Below are 19,374 nucleotides of genomic sequence, written 5' to 3' on the forward strand. Positions count from 1 at the left end.
GTTTGAATTTTAATGTCTGAACGTTAAATGTCCTCTGGAAACCACCTGACTCAGTCTCAGGGGGTCTGACCAACACCTCCACCACCCTCATCACCTGCCTGTTGCACACTTTTCAGGGGTGTTTTGTCCAGTCAGGTTAAACTCAATGAATGTCACGGTTTGACGTCTTCATGGACACTTTGCTCTTTGTTTACCTGTTGCCATGCTGACCTGTGCTATCACAGCTCCACTGATGATGGCTTTTGTGGTTGTAGCTCAGGAAGTGGAGCAGGTCATCAACTAATTAGGAGGTTGGTGTGTTGATCTTTGATTGCTCAAGTCTGCATGCCAAATATCTTTGGGCAAGATCCTAACCCCGAGCTTCTCTGCGATGGATGCATCACAGTGTCACTGTTACATAGAGAACACGTAAGCATAGAAAAAGAGCTTGAGGTTGAATAAGTTGAATAAAGCTTCTTACACTATATAAGAACCACTTCCATTTCCAAATTAGTTTAGCTCAGGTGAGCAGTCAGAGTGGATCAAATGGATCTTTTTTTGCCCTGTAGTAAAAACTTTATCTTACCCAGCAGTGCTGGTGTAATATTAATATTAAATTTATATTGATGAGGAAGAGCTTCTCACACAGGAGCTCATTCCTGAAGCCTGATAGTCAAAACTCAGGAGCAGATTAACATCTTTATTAATGATGGTTCAATACAACAATAATGAGAGTTATTAATCATTGATCATCATCACTGTCTGCTGTTCTGATCTGATCAATTACATGAGATCAATCAATAATCACCAGTTAATTTACTCTAGATATCTTCATTGGTCTGTATCTTAAAAACACCTGATTGGTCAACAGTCAGTCCCCTTTTGATTGGTCCTGATGGTGTGATGTGGCAGCGTCTTGTTGGTCAGAGCGCATTGAGGCCACTTTCTTCTGCTTCCTTGAGCTCCTTTAAAGCCACACACTCCTGCTGTGAGGCGCTGCGTCTGCCAGACCTTTACAAAGACAGACATGTGATTACTCATCTTTAATTATCAGGTGATTGATCAGTCTATGAGAGAGCAACAGTAGGATGTTAGCATCACAGCTAATTAACCTAACACAGCTAGTGATGCTAACACAGCCACTGAAGCTAATTTAGGTACCAGAACTGGAATGTACTTTTTCACACAAGTTCGCGTTAATAATGGAGTAAATGGAGAGAGATGGCCCTTTGGGTTTGAAAACTCATCAGATTGACCTCTATCATTTTCGTATCATTTCTATCCCGATGACATTCAGCTGCATATGTCCTTTAAGCCTCATCAGCTGGGTAGGCTGTCCAATCTAGTCTAGTGCTTAACCCAGGTTTCTGATTGGCTTTCTAGCAACTACTGTTTCTTTCATTTAAGGAACATTCTGAAGACCAAAGGGGGCGGAGCCTTTAAGTCTGTGGAACAGTCTACCACCACAACTACGTTTGGTTGACAATGTGGATTCTTTTAAAAAGCAGTTGAAACTTTTCTGTTTAAACAGGCCTTCTGTTGATCAATGCTTGTTTTGTTTTTTTAAGCTTACATTTTTATCTACGTGTAACCTTTTGTATTGTCTGTGTCAGGGGCCACAACTGGCCCCCGCCTTAATATGAAAATTTAATGTTAGTGCGGCCCACGAGTTTGATATGTAAGACACTTTACAGTGTTGTGTGTGGAGCTGAACGAACCTACCAATCACGGTGGGATATGGATCTCGGGGGCGGGACATCGGCGGGACTTGATGCAAGCAGAGAAACATTTCTCATTGAGTGAAAGTTACAACAGCGTTGCCCTGGACTGTTTTCTTTTCTGTGCCTGGCTGACTGCCTCGTTTCGGCACACGCGGACATTCGCCCCAGCGTGCTGCGTTCACAACACTTCAAAAAAGTTGTTTTTTAAGTTGCTGCCCGGCGGGACATTATACATATATATATTTATACAAGTAAGCTGTGCCATAAAAGAAAAGTAAGGATGCAGCCTAATTTACTCTGCAGTCACATAGCGACACGGTAACCCGGACTAATTATAGGGTCGCACCGTAATGTGTGGGTCGATGTTTTTTATTTACATCACTCTGTTTACATTGCCTCACACATGAACATTACATATATTGCAATATAATGTAAAAGTAGTCAAAACAAATAACATCAACAACAGCTGATTTGTTATGTGTCACAGTGTCATTTCTGCTTCTTTCTCCTGTAACAACAGGATAACAGTTCATGAGCAGCCTTTTTTGCGCTCGCTATCATGTAGTTGCCCTCTGTGTCTCCCTTTGTGTAACTGTGTTTATATTGTGATGTTAGTTCTGTTAGTTCATGTGCTGCTCCTTGTTCTCTCTCCCCCTCCAGGTTGCCTCTGTGTACATCCCGTGTTGTGTTGAAGGTTTGTGTCTGGTGTCGGCACTTTCACTTTGTGTCTTTCCCGTCCTGTCACGTGTAATTATCCTCAGCTGTGATCCCCATGTGCTTCCACTTCCCTCATCACCTTCTGTGTATTTATGTCAAAGCCTCCCTCTCTTCCGTGTCGCATCATCCCATGTGTGTGATTCTCCCTGTGTTTCCTTGTGCACATTATAATTAGTTTTTCCCAGTTGAGTTTTGTATTGTTTGTATGATCTGTTTCCCACCATAAAAGCTGTGCTTTTGAGTTTAAGTTCCATTCCTGTGAGTTTGCGTTTAGGTCCATTCCTGCCTGCCACACAGCCCAAACATGACAGAAAGGTTGGTGATGAGCACCAACAATTTCAGGAAAAGTGGGAAATGCAATGTTTCTTTGAGTACAGGGGCACCCCGACGTGTCTTATTTGCACAGAGAAAGTTGCAGTGCACAAGGAATACAGTTTGAAATGTCATCACACAACTAGACATGCTGAGGTGGATGCAACATACCAGGGAGATGAGAGAGCGAACCGGGTTGCAGTCTTAAAACAGATCTACTGAGGCAGCAAGATTTCTCCAAGAAAGCAACCAAAGAGAATAATGCAGCAGTCGGAGCCACGTGGTTAGTGAGATGATTGCTAAAGCAGGGAAGCCGTTCACAGAAGGTGCATTTGTCTAAAAGTGCATATTGCAGGCTGCAAATATAGTCTGTCCGGGAAAGAAAGGTCAGTTTAGCAACATCAGCCTTTCTGCCAACACCGCAGCAGATCGCATTTCTGACCTGTGATTTATGACCAACCGTGTGAGAAAGCCAAATGTTTCAGTGTATACTTAGTCGCTCTTGATGAGACCACAGACATCACCGACACTGCCCAGCTCCCAATGTATGTCCGTGGTGTTGATGACAGTTTTGAAGTGATGGAGGAGCTGCTCACAGTAATTCCAATGCATGGCCAGACCACCGCTCAGCAGATATTTACAAGCTGTGTGATGCCATTGAGAATTGTCATGGAGAAGGTTTGTTGGAATAACAACAGATGGAGCGCCATCAATGACAGGGAGGAAAAATGGACTGGTGGCACTTCAAATAAAACTAGAAGAGTTAAAACTGTTGTGAAATGCATCAACCAAATCAGATCCAGGGGCTTACAGCACCGAAGGTTCTGTGCTTTTTTAGAGGAAATGGAGTCAGAATATGGGGATGTGCTCGACTTCACCGAGGTACGTTGGCTCAGCAGGGCAAACGTATTGAAGAGATTCTTTGAGTTGAGAACAGAAGTGAAGCCTTCATGGAGACGGATGGAGTTGGTGTTCCTGTGCTAACTGATCCCAAATGGCTCATGGACTTGTTGATATGACACATGAGCTTAATGTACTGAACAAGACGTTACAAGGCCAGGGGCAACTTGTCAGTGCTGCCTATGACAACGTGAGAGCATTCTCCACAAACCTGCGCTCTGGAAAGCTCAGCTCTCTCAGACAAAGCTTTGCCATTTCCCAGCATGCAAGGCACTTGTGGATGCAGGAAAAAAAGTATGTTGATGTCATTTTGAGGCTACAGGAGGAATTTGATCACAGATTTGCAGACTTCAAGACACACAGAGCCACATTTCACATTTTTTCCGACCCCTTCTCCTTTGATGTGCAAGATGCCTCTTCTGTGCTTCAAATGGAGCTCATTGAGCTGCAGTGCAACTCTGAACTCAAAGCGAAGTTCAGGGAGGTGAGTGGAAAAGCAGCTTGGGCAATTTTTGAGAGGATTGAGCCCTAGTTTCCCTCGGCTTTCCCGAATGTTCAAGCGGATCATGTGCCTTTTTGGGAGCACATATTTGTGCGAAAAGCTCTTCTCCACCTTGGACTTCAATAAGTCCAAGTACAGGTCCAGACTTACTGATGATCATCTTCAAGACATACTGAAGGTCTCAGCTGCTTCCTCCCTCAGGCCAAATCTGGCTCGGCTATGCAAAGCGCTGCCAGGTCTCTAGCAGCAAGGAGTAGGCAAGAGAAGCCAGAAGAGCAGTTCATGTTCTCCATGTTCCATTCATACAAAATACAACGACTAGTGACATAAATGGTTTTAATTACTTTTTTCTTGATGTTGGCCCTGGCTTGGCTGAAGAAACTTTAAAAACTGGACACCCTCCTAAAACTAAAACTATTAATGTAGCAAACTCAATGTTTCTGAGGGGTGTAGATGAAGAGCAAATTATTGATATAGTTACATCTTTGAACTCCAAGAAATCGACTGTGGTGGTATTAATATGGACTTAATTAAAGATATTATTGGATGTATTGTGAAACCATTTACCTACATTTGTAATCTGTCATTACAAAGTGGCTTGTTCCCTGATAAGATGAAAATTGCAAAGGTAGTATATAATATATAAAGCTGGAGATAAACATCTTCTCACAAACTATCGGCCCATCTCTCTACTACTGCAGTTCTCTAAGATACTGGAAAAAATATTTTACAATAGACTATATGACTTTATCAAAAAAACAATGTACTATATGAACAGCAGTATGGATTTAGACCCAAAAGGACCACAACACGTGCCTTAATGGAGTTTATACATACAGTAACAATTGCTATTGAAAACAAAGAATATACTGTCAGAATTTTTTAGATTTAAAAAAAGCATTTGATACCGTTGATCACAATCTTTAACTTAAACTATGTACATGTGGGGTCAGTGGGGTGGCATTATCATGGGTTACCTTAAAACCGTAAACAATTTACCCAAATAAATGCCATAAAGTCAAAATTGTGTGCGGGGTTCCACAAGGATCAGGTTTGGGGCCGCTGCTATTCATATTGTACATTAAAATTTAAACTTTTTCAAACTATGCAAAATTGCAGAATATTTTTAAGGTTATCTGCTATAAAAATCCAGGCCAGGAAAATCTGCTTCATGTTTTTCTGTTTTATTCTCAGTTACTTTGACACAAAGGCCTCTGCTGTGATGCTCACGCCTCTGATGAAGTCTCACATGTATCAGTGCTGATAAAGGATCAGAATTTTAATATTTCTGACTGTCTGAGGCAAAACTGAATCGAATCAAATGGCTTATACAAATCAGTGATGGTACCCAGCCCTAGTGAGCAGCCTAGGCCTGACAGAGGTGGATGTAGCTGTGGGTAATAAGAAAAGATGAAAAGAACGATTGATAACATTTTTGTTAAGGCCTGATCCGTCTGAAATTCACAGCCAGCTCTGACACAGAGCCATCAATCTTTGAACACTGAAAAAGCAGCAGTGTGTCCAGAAACACATTATATGTTGCGATAAATGCCCAAGTGTCCCCTCCCCCCGCTGCCTTTCAGTGGCAGGCAGCAGCAAACAGGTCGTCAGAGGAGCCGATGTGATGATTAAGTTTAACATTTTCTATAATATTGCCAAAGAGAGCCAAAGCACTTTAAGCACAAGCACTTTTTAACTTATCTTTCTGGTAGAAATGTGCTCCAAATAAAGAACTTTGTGTTGACAAGATTGTTAGTGAATCTGTATAAATCAATATTGTCTGTATGGACAGCAATTCCCCCCAATAAAGTGCACATGTAAAACTGCGGTGTAAAGAGATGCGGTTTAAAAATTTGGGTGTGCCTAACTTTTGTGCCGGTGCGCCTAAGAAAAAAGTTAGGCGCACCAGTGCAACTGTGGCAAGCCCTGATTCTGCAAAAGAGAGTAATAGGGATGATAAATAAAACTACTGCAAGAGAACCATCAAATCCACTTTTTGTCAAATTAGATATTCTCAAATTTAAAGATTTGGTTGACCTCAGAACTGCACAGTGTACAAAGCAGCAAATAAGTCTTTGCCCCACAATGAGACCAAATACTCCTGACCTGAAGGACAAATGTAAAATATCACAGTATTACAGTCAGAGGAGTTAGTGTGTGCAACACCTGTACAGGTGAGATCAAGAAAAGTACATAAAACTCACACGCCTGTTTAAAACGAATAAATTGCATGAATATAGGAAATCTTCCTGTCAGTGACTGAGTCGTCTCATTGTGTCCTCATTTTTATAGCTCATTGTCAGAGTACTCCAGGATTAAGTGTTCATTCAGGTGTTTGTCACATATATATGAAATAAGCTCAGAGATTAAGTTAAACACAGGGTGCTTAGTTTATGTAAACATGTAGTTTGTTGTTGTTTTTGTTTACGTGCTGAAAATTGTTTTATTTGTGTATGTTCATGTGTTACACTTGTACATAGTGAAACGTGTATGGATCCATTCATGTTAATTATGGATTTGGAAGCAATGAAATTTGAAATAGAGGGTGGGAACAGGAAAAGTGTAAACTTCATCCTGCTCCTTTTATGTGCAGACATAGATATATACATGAAAACTTGATGATTTGTTTTTTCTCTTGTTATTTCACTTATATGTGCATGTCTGAAATAATAATTCTGTGTTCAGGAGAAGGTTAAAGAACTGTTAATACAAACATTTGAATGTGAATACAGCAGATATAGAAGACTGAAGAAACCACATAAGGTCACTGAGTAGAAAAATTGTATTATTATTATTTTATTTATTCATTACAGATTCATTTATTCTCTTAATCATTCTTAATTTGTTTAATTATTTTTCATCTTTCATCTTTTGTGTTAAAAAACAAAGAGATTTGAGAAGACTGGAATTTGTTAACAATGCCTTTCTTGTGGAAAACCTGATGCGGCCCAGCCTCACCCAGACTCCCCCTTCAGCGCCCCCCAGCTAAATTGAGTTTGAGACCCTGGTCCATATCGTTGGTTTTGTTACCTAACGGTTTATTTTCACCTTTGTGTACAGCGCTTTGTGACTGCCTGTCTATAAAAAGCACTTAATAAATAAACCTTACTTACTTCCTTTTACACCTTGGGCACCCAAATCCTCCTTTGACCTCTGACGGAGAACAAAGACTGCCACCACCTGCAGCGGTCATGGTTCCTGTGACTCAGTGTTTGAGTTTGGTGGGTTTGTGATTTATTTTGGGTTTATGAAGTGATTTAAGTTCTAGTTCTGTCACCTTTAAGTACATTTCTATGTTTCTAGTTCTGTTCTGTGGTTAATCTTAGCTCCCTTCTGCACTTAAATGTGTAAAGCGTGCCTTAAACTGCATGGTTAGATATTCTTCTGTTCCTCCCCGACACATCTATGATGCTGGAGGAGGTAATCAGCTGTAGCTGTTTAACTACAGGCACATTCCACGTGAGATCCTGGTTTCTTTATCTTCTGAGGGATGGTCACTCCCAGCTATTTAGGGGCTCGCCTATGCTTGTATATGGTGAACCATTAAAATTAAGCCGTATACGGGTGTGCGGAGATGGCCTTTGGATAACCAGGAAATGTGGTTAACAGTTGTGAGCATATATTGTGTGGCAGGAAGACACACAGACACACAGAATACAGACACTGATGTTCAGATATGCCTGCTCAGGAATGTCACATGTAGTTGTAAAATGCATACTCATGAGTGTAACCAATGACTGTATAAAAGATGGACGACGCGAACCCGCCTCCTCCCATTGTGCAAAAATGAAGCCAAAATATCCCGCTTGTGGAGGCTGCCATCTTGCAAATTTGGAGCCAGAGTCTGTGCAGTAGTGACTTGAGGTGGAGCGACTGTGTAACGCTCCCGCCCACATACCCGCTGGACGTGACCGCAAACACGCCCCCCTACACTTTTTACGTAGCCCGGCGGCTCGAGTTTTTTGCTGGTTTACCGCGACTGACGACTCGTTTAATTAAGGTAAATACAACCATGTCACTGTTATAAGAAAAGACACACAGCTTATCATCTCATAGTTCTAAAATCACTCTGTTGTTAATTCGTTTGCTAGATTAGCCGCTAGCATACGCACTGTGTTGGAGGCTTGTTGCTAGCTAGTTAGTGATGCTACACACCTGTTACTCTAATAGTCTGTGTTATTGAAGGACTCAGCACTTCTTATGGGTTTTTTTTTATCCATTTTTAGACAGCAATAAGATCAGCTACACACTCCACAGAAGCCCAGAGTTACTGTTAATATCAAAAATATAACGCTGTCCTTTGAGATTTTGACATTTAAGACTGTGAGTGTCATGGATCTAAAACTGTTTAAATCTCTACAGCCTGGTAACATGGAGACTTTAAAAACATCAGCAGAAGGTTTCAGTAGTGTAGTCTAATTTGTTCTTTTCATTTAATAATAATCCATATTATGTATAACAGCTACATTCAACCTGGAGAGAAACTAGTGAGGGAGACCATCAGGACCAAGCTGGGTTTCTGGGTCCAGAGGTTTGGAGAAACTTCTTCCCTTTCTTTCATCACAGCTGTCCTGTGCCAGAAGTTCTGTTGACCCACTGAGAGAGGCATCATTTAAGAAACACCAGGAAGACTGAAGCTCATGGCATTGATCAAGCAGGACTCATGATCTTCACCAGCAGCTCCCTCACAGGGAAATCTTCAGCACTCCTCCGTAGGCCCGCCCCAGGAGATGGATAAACCATCTCCTGGGGAATGAATACTGTGATGAGACCTTTGGTTTGTGTAATGTTATAAATACTCAGATACTCCCCAGAGGCTCCGGACTTTTACATAAACATAATATATCCAGTCCTGTAGAAAGTTATATATTTAAAAATATATGATCCTCTCTGGTTACTCTGGTATGAATAACTCTGCATCACTTTATGGTAAATAACACACTATCTGTAAAAAACTGTGAAAGAATTCCAGATGACAAGTTTGTAGTTCAACATACAAGTGACGACCTTTGACCTTCATCAGGTTTTATTTAATTGTGTCAGAGAAACTCAAACGTGCTCTTCATGCAGCTGAGTACATCAAGTGTTTAAAATGGAAGCTGTGCAGGTCTGAGATCAGCAGCTTTGTGAAACACCAAACTGAGGTCCTGTTAATGCTGATGTATAGTGACACAGTTACATGGGTGATTAATCCTTTTGTTTTTTTGTCTTTAACTTTATCAATAAAACAGCTGCAGCTTTCACTACAGCACATGTGGTACTTTAACCTTTGTACTGTTTTCATCAGTTCATTTTGCAGTTAACATGTGAACATGTTGGATGATCTGTATGCTGTCACTGGGTGGTGCTGCGGTCTGAATCTGAGGGCAGCTCCTGTAATCACAAAGAGAACAGAACCATCAAACTCAGATATAAATTTTATCCCTCAAAATTGAAATAAAGCTGATTTTTCTGTCCTCACACACTCAGGATCTGAAGTTCTTCTCTTACATTTTTTCAGTATTACAGTACACTACAGTACTTTAATCCATACTTCCTGATTAATGAGGAGTTACTGAAGTACAAGCTTTTAAAAAAAATGTTACTCGCTTTACAGATGTGGCAAGAGACTGAAAACATGCTGTTGTTTGCACATATTTAATATTCAGCTCTGCACATGAGCTGAAGCAGGGTGCAGCCTGTTGCTTTTACAGTATAATACTTGTAATAAAAGTACATTAACAGTAATTAGTGACTGAGTCGCCCGGAGCGTTTCTCTTGATTTCTTTAGTCAGGGTAAATTCATTCACCTGCACGGGTTAGCTAAACGAACCCTGACAGCCGAGTCCTCATCTTTGCTAGCTAGGTCTCAGGAGCTAGCTAAGGACGGTAGTTACGGATTAGCGTACAAACACGTTTAACTTACCGAAAAAGTGCAGCAGGGCCTCGGGTCCTTCAGTCGGGTAGTCCAGTTTACTGAAGAACACCTCAGGCTGTCAGGTTAAAACACTGTCGTGTTTTCGTAGCGTAAACGCTGGCCCTCCTCTCAGAGCCTGCGCTCTATCTGCTATTCCTGAACAGAGATACGCAAGTTTCTCCGTGACTGCAGCTGCCAGTCAAAGCTGCTATGATGACGTTTCACCCCAATTTAACATCACCGCGGTAGGAATTAGAATCAGACTTATGGGAGAGGAGACCCCTTGGACATCAATCAGCGTGATGAGAACTATTGAAAACAAAAGAAAGAGTCTTTGGAAAAAAATTATCTGAGGAGAATAAATTAATTTTAGTCTGACCCCAGTCCCATCCGCTAACATGGAGGAGGCGGGGTTTATGACCTATACTGCAGCCAGACACCAGGGGGCGATAGAGACGTTTTGGCTTCATTTTTGGGGAGCTGTCGCGTCGTCCATGTTTTATACAGTCATTGAGTGTAACTAATAAAAGCAGCCTGCACAGTTTTGCCAACTTAGCGACTTTGTCGCTATATTTAGCGAGTTTTCAGACCCCTTAGCGACTTTTTTTTTAGAAAAAAGTCGCTAAAAAAAGACGTGAAAGCGCGTATCGCTTTTACTCTCAACAAGCAGCGGGTGCTGTAACGCAGTCAGTTCTTCTTTTACTCTTTTACTCTTATGCTGTTTTGTGGATCACAAGGTTTAAAACTACTTATAAACACACACACACAAAGTAACTCCACCGGAGTGCCTATTTCGGGTCACTTTTGCCGGTCCAAGCCCAGGTAAAGGAGCAGGGTTGGAATTGTGACATTAAAAAAAAACAATAATTGCTAAAAGAAATTTAATTTGTAGTTCTAAATAAACTCTAAATGCATTTAGGACGTTTTTTACTCACTTTATGTCTCTTCCACGATGTTATTTCTCTCTCCAACAACATAGGTTACAATTAGATTAGCATGACCAATTATGCAAATTAGGCGATGACGTCATTTAGCAACTTCTAGCAACTTTTAGGACAACCAATAGCGATTTTCCTTACTGAGGAGTTGGCAACACTGAGCCTGCAGAGGGAAGCTAGTTGAAGTAGTTCGGAGGCAGCTACTTCCCTTGCGGCAAGTGCAACAAAGAGCGCTGTGCGATCTCGTTCTTGAGTGAGTGTCTGTTTATCCAGCAGTTTCAGGAATATATCCCTGACACTTTCTGTGATCCCTGAAGGTGGCTCTGGTAAAGCTAGGAGATAGCCGGTAGCTTACCACTTGGCCTCCACGTCCTCGATGGTGTCAGGCAGCGGCACGTTGAGCGTCTCTGGCAGGAAGCAGGCGAAGCAGCCGGCGAGCACGGCCGAGCCACCGTATACCAAGCTAGGCAGAGCAGGGAGTACCTGGGAAATGTCGTCCCATCAGTAAAGTGTTTGCCTGTATTGATGACCTCGATCATATTCAAAGGACGGTTAGATTAGTGACATTACTTCATCTAGGATGAGGACGGCGGGCGCTGCCATGCTGCCAATTCTTGCCATGGTGGAGACGAAGCCCATTCCCGTCTGCCTGAAAGCACAGGCACACATCACATGATCTAAATGTCTGCCATTTATATTTTTTTACGTATGACATAAAACAGACATGCAAACAGGAAATGACATGATGTAGCAAGGAAACAAATCATTTAGCTTATCAGAGTAAGAAGAATTAAAAGTTCACGTCCTCAAAGAGCAGCTTCTTATGTTTGGCATTATGCTAACAGAGGAGAGTCGTCTTCACACACTGAGGTTAATTATGGAGGTCCACGCGGTTCTGAGCCTCACCATCTGCGGGGTTTGTTCACCTGTGTAAGCTAATGTTAGCTCTGCTCCATGCTAATCCCAAAAGCTAACCAGCATTAGACTCATAAACACACGTTAGCCGTTGGTAATTACAGCTCAGTGCACTCATCTTTAATGTGCTGATGTTTATTTTTAACCAATCACCACGTTACGCAGATAGTGTGAAAAAGTTTATATAAAGTTTGTGATTGAACAGGCTGCAACACTTACGCCCGTGTTCTCATTATTAAAGCAACTCTACCCTCCACAACAGAAAAAACAACAATAAACTAAACAGCAAACTTCATAAAAACTGATACCACATTCATTTAAAAACCAAAAGAGAATTACACATTTTCATACTTAGTACACAGCAAATTCAAAAGTGTCAAATGTTTTGGTGTTAGTAGTCTTCTTGCAAAAGTAGAGTTAATTTTACTCTAAGTAGAGTCACATTCTTTTATTGTAACTCTGAGGTGTAAAATGATAGTAGTTAAAACCGAGTGTTAAAAATGAGTGTTTCTATGTCAAATCTGGAGGTGTTACAATGGAAACATTAACTCTTGACCTCTTAACTCTGAACTCCTACAGGGGCTATGACACTAATAGAGTAAATTCACAGACTCCGCCCCCAGCACCATAGGCTCCAATCGAAGCTGAAGTGAAGCCGTTTCAGAACATTTTGCTCTACATATTTGAGTTGTTTGCCATGCTTGGTAAGTCATTTTTTCAAAGATTGTTTCAATTACTATTATTAGCTTTTACTTCTGTGGCTCTTTGGAGTTGAGACAAAGCTGTGTGAAAGGCATTAGCCATGTTGCTTGGTGATAGCATAATATTCTGTTTTAGCTAGCTGAAAGGTATTGTTTGCGGCAAATACCACAGCCTTGAAAAAAAGCTTGCATGTGAATTTTCAGTCAAACTTTTGGTCAAATACACCTAAAACAATGTCTAGAATGTGAAATGTTGGTATAATGGTGCTACTTGAAGCCTGAAAACGATCTCCCATAAAAAAAACGAGCAAACAGCAGTAGCAGATGTCCTGACTGGGTTCTACGTTAGCAGTTAGATCCCTCCAGAGTTTTGTGCACACGGTTTAGGTAAAAATGAAAAAGGTTGAGGTTTTACATTTAGTTCAGTATTACCTGTTGCCTGTGTCCTTGTCTTTTGGGAAAATACTTTACACAAGTAATGGCTCAAAGAGGATTCCTTTTTTTTTTTTTTTACTGTGCTGCAATTGATTACCAGATTATTTGTGTCATTAATTAGTGTCAACTAATTTTTTTTTTTTCAATCTCCACATAGGATATGCTTGTGAAGATGGAATATGGGGGAGAGCAGAAGTGCGTTGAAGTTCCACAAAGTGATGAATGAAGGACATGCATATTGTATTGAAGAATTAAGTGATGAGAATGCTGTTATTTGCATTTACCAGCTCACCTATGTCAGACCTTTTGATAAACAAAATTCTAATGAAAGTGAGAACATGTACACTGTTACATCTTTCAGAAAATGTTTTGAAATTGTGGTGCACAGTTCAGAATAAATGTTTTTCAAAAACCATTGCGTCTTTTTAGTAAATGTTTATTTCCAAAAGAAATTTCTAGAAGTTCAGAACAGGAAAATTCCCGCTTTTTAGAATTAATTAGAAGATAACTCTTACGTAGTTAAACTAAAATACTCTTTGAGAGTTAATATATAAACTCTTAACACCTAGTTAGCATTAGTAAGTGTTAAATTATCAACTCCAGATAGATTTAGTGTTTAACACTAAATCAGAGTTAACGTACCAACTCTCCAAAAAGAGTTAAATTAACACTCTCTGGTGTGGACCCATACAGACACTTTAATAGTGTTGAAATCAAATCTGACAGTGTTAATTTGGACATGCTGGATTTGCTGTGTACTCTGCCGTTCAAGCCCAACAACAGAAACACATTTTAGTCTGATTCCTGCACTGAAAAAACAAACAGAAAACAAACTTTATACACAGTTTAGACTGTGTCATTTTCACTGTGCTTTAGAGATAATAGTAATAATAACTCATTTAAGTTTCATAATGTGGACTATAGAAACAGTGTGATGGTAACAGCCAGCAGGTTAATAATTTGTATTGCACTTCTTTGTAACATAACTTTGAATTATTATTCAAAATGTCAAAGTTCCACACAGTAAGAAAAATAAGGAAGCATAGGTCAGCATTAAATAATAATAAAACAACAGTGCTCTCCCCCCGTCAGCTGGTAATTTAGTTTATAGAGTGCAAGGCAACATGTCTGAAGGTTCTCATCAGATCATATCTGAAGAAAATAGAACATTTAATGATGCCTGGGCAGATTCATTTGCATTTACTTCTGACGAGAACGGCCTACCAGTATGTTCAGAGGTTCAGGAGTAGAAGTCCCATTGAAAAGTGCTATATAAATGCAATCCATCATTATTATTATTATTATTATTATTATATCACGGCAGACCCAATGATGTTTACATGAACATGCTTTACAGCTTCTCTTTATTGGCCTCTTTTCACACACGGTTGCTGTGCGCATGCAACTGGTTTTATTTCCAGCACACAGTCCGACACATAACACAACAGCAGAGAGAGCACCGACTTTAAGGCAGGTGTGACCACCTCTCTTGCAGCAGCACTGCAGACCACGCCCCACCATACACATTAACCAGGCAAAATAAATATTTATGCAGGTATTTTGCAAATATTTATTATTCATTTTTTAGGAGCATAGTGCTTTTTTCCAGTTATTTTTAAAATTCAGGTCAAAGCCCAAAGGGGATACAAGGATGACGGCTCAGTCTTTGTTTGCTACATGGATAATTTAAGTTCATCTTTTTAATTAATTTAAAAGAGACCTTCCCCTGGATGTTTTTCTTTTTTGTTATAATTTTTTAAGAGTTCAAAATGTGTTCATTACATAAATAAAATTTCATTTTCTTTGTAGCACTTCATGGATTTCATAAGCAACACACTATAGTTGTTTATACAAAGCATAACGGTAAAAAACAATGTGTGCAGTGTTATCTTCGTTTTAGATGTCAAAAAGTATTTGCGGCTCCCAGTTTTCTTTTCCGTGAAAACTGGGTCCAAAAGGCTCTTTGGGTCTTAAAGCTTGCTGAGCCCCGAGTCAAGGTGTGAAAAAGGGTGTGGGTCATTTTTAGCAGAGGTTTCGGGTGAAACCGTTGTGAGACCTGCCTCATCCTATCAGTGAGTTATTGAGATGAGTCACATGACCCTGGCCTAGCTGCGATGTTTAGTATTCAGACCAGTGGTTATGAAGTCATCGGAACAGGACTATTACTCAAACTCATTAATCAGTTGTTTCAGCAATTTGATCCTGTAGATATGTGTTTTTTTGTTAGGTAAATTAACATTATTTAATATTAAATATGAGCCATTGGTTTTATTTAATCACCTGATAACAGTTGGGTACAGCTCACCGGTGTACAGGTAAACGGTGGTGAAGGAGGCTGAGGTGAAAGCTTTACCCAGGCAGGCCAGCGTGGTCCTCAGAGTCTGCATGTCTGTGGGGTTAGAAACGGGATTGGGAATAGGACCAGGATCAGAATTCAAGGCAGGGTCAGGATTTTGTTCAGGTTCACGATAGGACATAGGGTCAGAATTAGGATTAGGATTAAAGACCTAGATCAGTGCCAGAATCAAAGATTTGGATAGGAATTAGAATTAGTATTGAAATTAGAATTGGGATCATGGTCCACATTTGGATTGGGGTCAAAATCAAGACCCAGACTTCAATAGAGATTGGGACTTAGATCAGGATAAAGATCAGAATCCAAAATTAGACTCTGGGTCGGAGTCAGGTTCATATTCAGGATCAGAAATAGGATCTGGATTAGAATTAGTTTCAGACCAGGATCAGAATCTGCACTGAAATCAGAGTCAGCATTAGGATTGTGACTGGGATCCTAATTAAGATCAGGGTCATGATCAAATCCAGGACAGGAAATAGGAATGGATTGGGGTTATGTTCATATCAGGGTCGAATCACGATTCCAATTCAGATTGGGTCGTTGTCAGAATCCAGGACCATGATTTGAATTAGGATTCTTTTAAAAAATTCAAATTGGAATTAGAATCGGGATCTAAAGTAGAATCAGGAACAGGGCAGTATCACAATCGGGATTAAGATTACAGTTCAGATTGCATCAGGATCAGATTCTGGATCAGGATCAGGGTTGAATCAGAATCAGATTTGGGATCACAATCCTAAATCAGTGTTATGATAAATTTGGGGATATGGAATAGGATCTAAATCAAGATTGTGATCAGAATACGGATTGGGATCAGTTTCCGAATTAGAATCAGGGCCAGGGTCTCCAATAGATTCAGAATCGGGATCAGGATTAGGATGTACCTGTGGGGACAAAGATGTTGGCAAAGATGATGGTGGCAGAGAAGAAGAGACAAACTGCCTGAGAGACCCGCCTCCCCAGGTAACTGAGTATTCCCAATGCAAACAGTTTGGCGGGAATATCTACAGCTCCAAAGATGATCTGCATCAGGTAAATACTCACCTGCAACAACAAACAACCAACAGGAAGGAAGCACAGTAGATCCAACCAATAGGATGGGAGAAGAAGTTTAAACAGGTGTACTGAAACTTCAGCAGGTAAGTAGGAAGACAGGTATCGGGTTGCTCACCCCAAACTTCTGGAGGTCCATCGCCAGGCCATAGTATGCAAAACTAGTAGAGAACCTGCACAGAGGTGAGTACACAGGTGTACAGGTGGATACAGGAGCTTCATTTTATTTAATAAAAAAACATAAAACAGATAGAAGAAGCAGGTAAACAGAAGAGCAGGTAAATGGGTAAACAGGTAAATGGGTAAACAGGTAAACAAGTAAGCAGGTGAGACAGGTGAGCATATGAGCAGGTGTATGTCTGACCAGACGGCCATCAGACAAATGGAGATGCGTCTCATCCCCGGGGTCCTCAGCAGGTCGAACACCGTGAATGTTGAATGAGCCGACTCAATCTCTTTGTTCATGTGAGAGTGGAGCACCTGCAGTCACATGGTACAGAGCTCAGCATCTGATTGGAGAAATTGCACTTTTACACAGGTGGCCACGTTACCTCAACAGTGATCTTATCGATCATCTCTGATTTCCCGTTGATCCGAGCAACTCGGTGAAGACTCTTCAATGCGTCCTCAGAGCGCCGGTTCAAAACAAGCCATCGAGCTGACTCTGAGTACCACCTGACCAATCAGAGCACAGAGAGAACTACCTGACCAATTGGACAGCAGAGAGAAACACCTGACCAATCACTGTCTTTTTTTTAAGTCTGACTGACCAGCTGTAGGCGAAGAACAGGAAGTTAGGTGCACAGACAACCATCTGCAGCTTCCTCCAGTCTCTCAGCCAATATGCAAGCCCGGCCAGGACCATTTGACCAAAGGTGAAGAAGAAGGAACTGAGTGTGCCGACTACTGTCCTCGTCTTGGTTGGGATCCACTCAACCTCTGAGGAGACACTCAGTTAGGAAGACAGACAAGTGCCCAGGTGGACAGGTAAATAGGGAACCAGGTAGACGGGTACTTAGGGAAACTCCGTTGATGATGACCCCAGACACCGCCATCCCACTCAGAAACCTGAAGATGCAGTAGGTGGAGTATGTGGGGGAAAGGGCGGAGCTACAGCCAAGCACAGCAAGTTGCAGGTATGACCAAATCAGAATGGACCGCCTCCCAAACCTGAGAGATAGACAGAAGGGGTCTGATTGCACTGCTAACCTGAGACACTGAACAGGTATACACAGGTAACTCTCACCTGTCAGATAAGCTGCCGTAGACTATGGCTCCCGTTAAAACTCCACCCATATAAATGGTTTGAATCATTTGTTTGAGAGGACGGAGGGAGCAGACCAGACTCCACTGTGACACACACAGGTGAGAGATTGACAGGTAAGAGACAGGTGACCTCATTAACATATCTGTGGCAATGCGCGCTAATAGGCTCGTCGTGTGCCTGCCGCTACCTCGGAGACGGTGGTGGCGAGAAAGTCTGATTGCTCAAAGGTCCATCCGTCAATGCAGTCTTCGGTCTCTAGGTGGCTAACATTAGTGGAACTGTTAGCAGCTAACAGCTGCCACTGAGGATTCGCATACCTGGACAACAGGTGCAACAGGAAATGATGTGACGGTCAGGTTAATTATTTAAACAACTGAGAAGAAGGAAGGAAACCTTACCTCCTGCAGCGGGCCAGTCTATTTCCTGAAGAATCAGGAGGGATAAACATTTTCAGCAGCTGCTTCTCATCCACCTGAAACAACCAATCACATTCATCTATCCAGATTTATTGATTTAAGGAAGTAAAATTGAGAAAACTAAAGAAATGGGATCATAGTGCCTGCACTAAAATGCCCAGACAGGTAGACAGTCAGGCTGACAGGTCACCTGGTGAAGGTGCGACAGGTTGCTCAAGCTGTGATTGGCTGGTATGCTGCAGTAGTGAGTGGGGACTCCAGAGACAAAGTTGTTTAGCAGGTTCTGACTCGCCATCAGCAAACCAGGTATACTGATCAGGGTCACATGGATCCACTGGTACCTGCCAAACCCACCAACCTTGCCATAACAACAGGAAACACATTAACCCTAACCCTACACACCTGGACAGTGAAGTTATTTCTTGTATAGGAGGAATTTAAGTGTCTCACCTCATCCAGCAGCTCAGCGAATCCCATCTCAGCAACAACAACAAATAGCAGCAGGTATCTTCAGGTGCTTCCAGGTGTTCTCAGGATCTGAACTTTTGTTCCATCAGAACAAACCTGACAAGAAACCAAACAGCAGACCTGAGCAGGTGTTTGGGTCAAAGGTCAAAGAGTGAAAAACATGAAAACAACTGCTCCGAGTTTCTTCTCGAGTCTAAAATTGTGAAATATTTGCATGGAGTCTGGTAAGAGCTCTTAAAGGATTACAGTCTGCAGCTGAGGAGAATGCAGAGGCAGAAAGAGGATTTACTCAGAGTACTTACAGAGGCTGCCGGACGGCCCGCTGACGGAGGGGCGACTGACGGAGCAGGCAGAAGACAGACTGAGAGGAAATGAGTGACTGGACATTAATCAGTGACTTTAGGACACTGTCTATTTTCCTAACTTTGTGTTTGTGTTAATGTTTGTGAGACACTGGCGACACCCTCAAGGTCACCACCAACATCACCACCAACCAAACAGCCACCTTCAGCAGGGAGGAAACGATCACACTGTAGCACTCCACCACAGAGAACTAATGCGGTCTGTGCTCTGACAGCGACCCGAGTATTTTAATAAAGAACAGGAAGACTGGAGCAGAAGATCAGGAACAGGAACATAATCATGTATCAGTAATAATAAGTTTGTATCTGAACATCTCGCGAGAGAAAAACTGGATAGAACACAAAAATTAGACAACAATTAGAAGAATTAGACATTTAGTTTTTTTCAAAATAAAATACTTTATTGTGGCTATCTTAGTCATACTGTTGTGATTTC

General features: G+C 41.4%; 1 protein-coding gene across 2 annotated transcripts; it reads right to left on the reverse strand.

Moving 5' to 3' along the window:
- Positions 1-665: 665 nt before the first annotated feature.
- On the reverse strand, positions 666-19,097 carry oatx (organic anion transporter X). 2 transcript variants are annotated; one of them, XM_084941062.1, is made up of 16 exons: positions 18,879-19,097; positions 18,559-18,672; positions 18,299-18,466; positions 18,091-18,164; positions 17,880-18,009; positions 17,672-17,775; positions 17,441-17,595; positions 17,196-17,364; positions 16,977-17,100; positions 16,790-16,905; positions 16,544-16,598; positions 16,257-16,416; positions 15,297-15,405; positions 11,536-11,614; positions 11,321-11,448; positions 666-990 (listed from the first exon to the last, which is right to left on the reverse strand). In XM_084941062.1, exons 2-16 carry the CDS (start codon positions 18,583-18,585, stop codon positions 903-905), a joined length of 1,686 nt encoding a protein of 561 aa, XP_084797188.1. In that variant the 5' UTR covers positions 18,586-18,672; positions 18,879-19,097; the 3' UTR covers positions 666-902. The 2 variants fall into 2 exon arrangements, with proteins under 2 accessions (XP_084797188.1, XP_084797189.1); XM_084941063.1 differs by lacking the exon at positions 18,879-19,097 and having other exon boundaries at positions 18,559-18,863.
- Between the last annotated feature and the right edge of the window lie 277 nt (positions 19,098-19,374).

Source organism: Perissodus microlepis, chromosome 10 (genome assembly GCF_051167445.1).
Source record: "Perissodus microlepis isolate ML-2025 ecotype Zambia chromosome 10, ASM5116744v1, whole genome shotgun sequence".
In the NCBI taxonomy this organism is placed as follows: domain Eukaryota; kingdom Metazoa; phylum Chordata; class Actinopteri; order Cichliformes; family Cichlidae; genus Perissodus; species Perissodus microlepis.

Excerpts from the sequence above, each read along its gene's own strand:
- oatx (XM_084941062.1), bottom strand. The coding sequence starts at position 18,585 with ATGGGATTCGCTGAGCTGCTGGATGAG. Across the intron at positions 18,165-18,298 it reads ACCTGTCGCACCTTCACCAG|GTGGATGAGAAGCAGCTGCT; the intron begins GTGACCTGTCAG and ends TGGTTGTTTCAG. Across the intron at positions 15,406-16,256 it reads CAACATCTTTGTCCCCACAG|ACATGCAGACTCTGAGGACC; the intron begins GTACATCCTAAT and ends CTAACCCCACAG.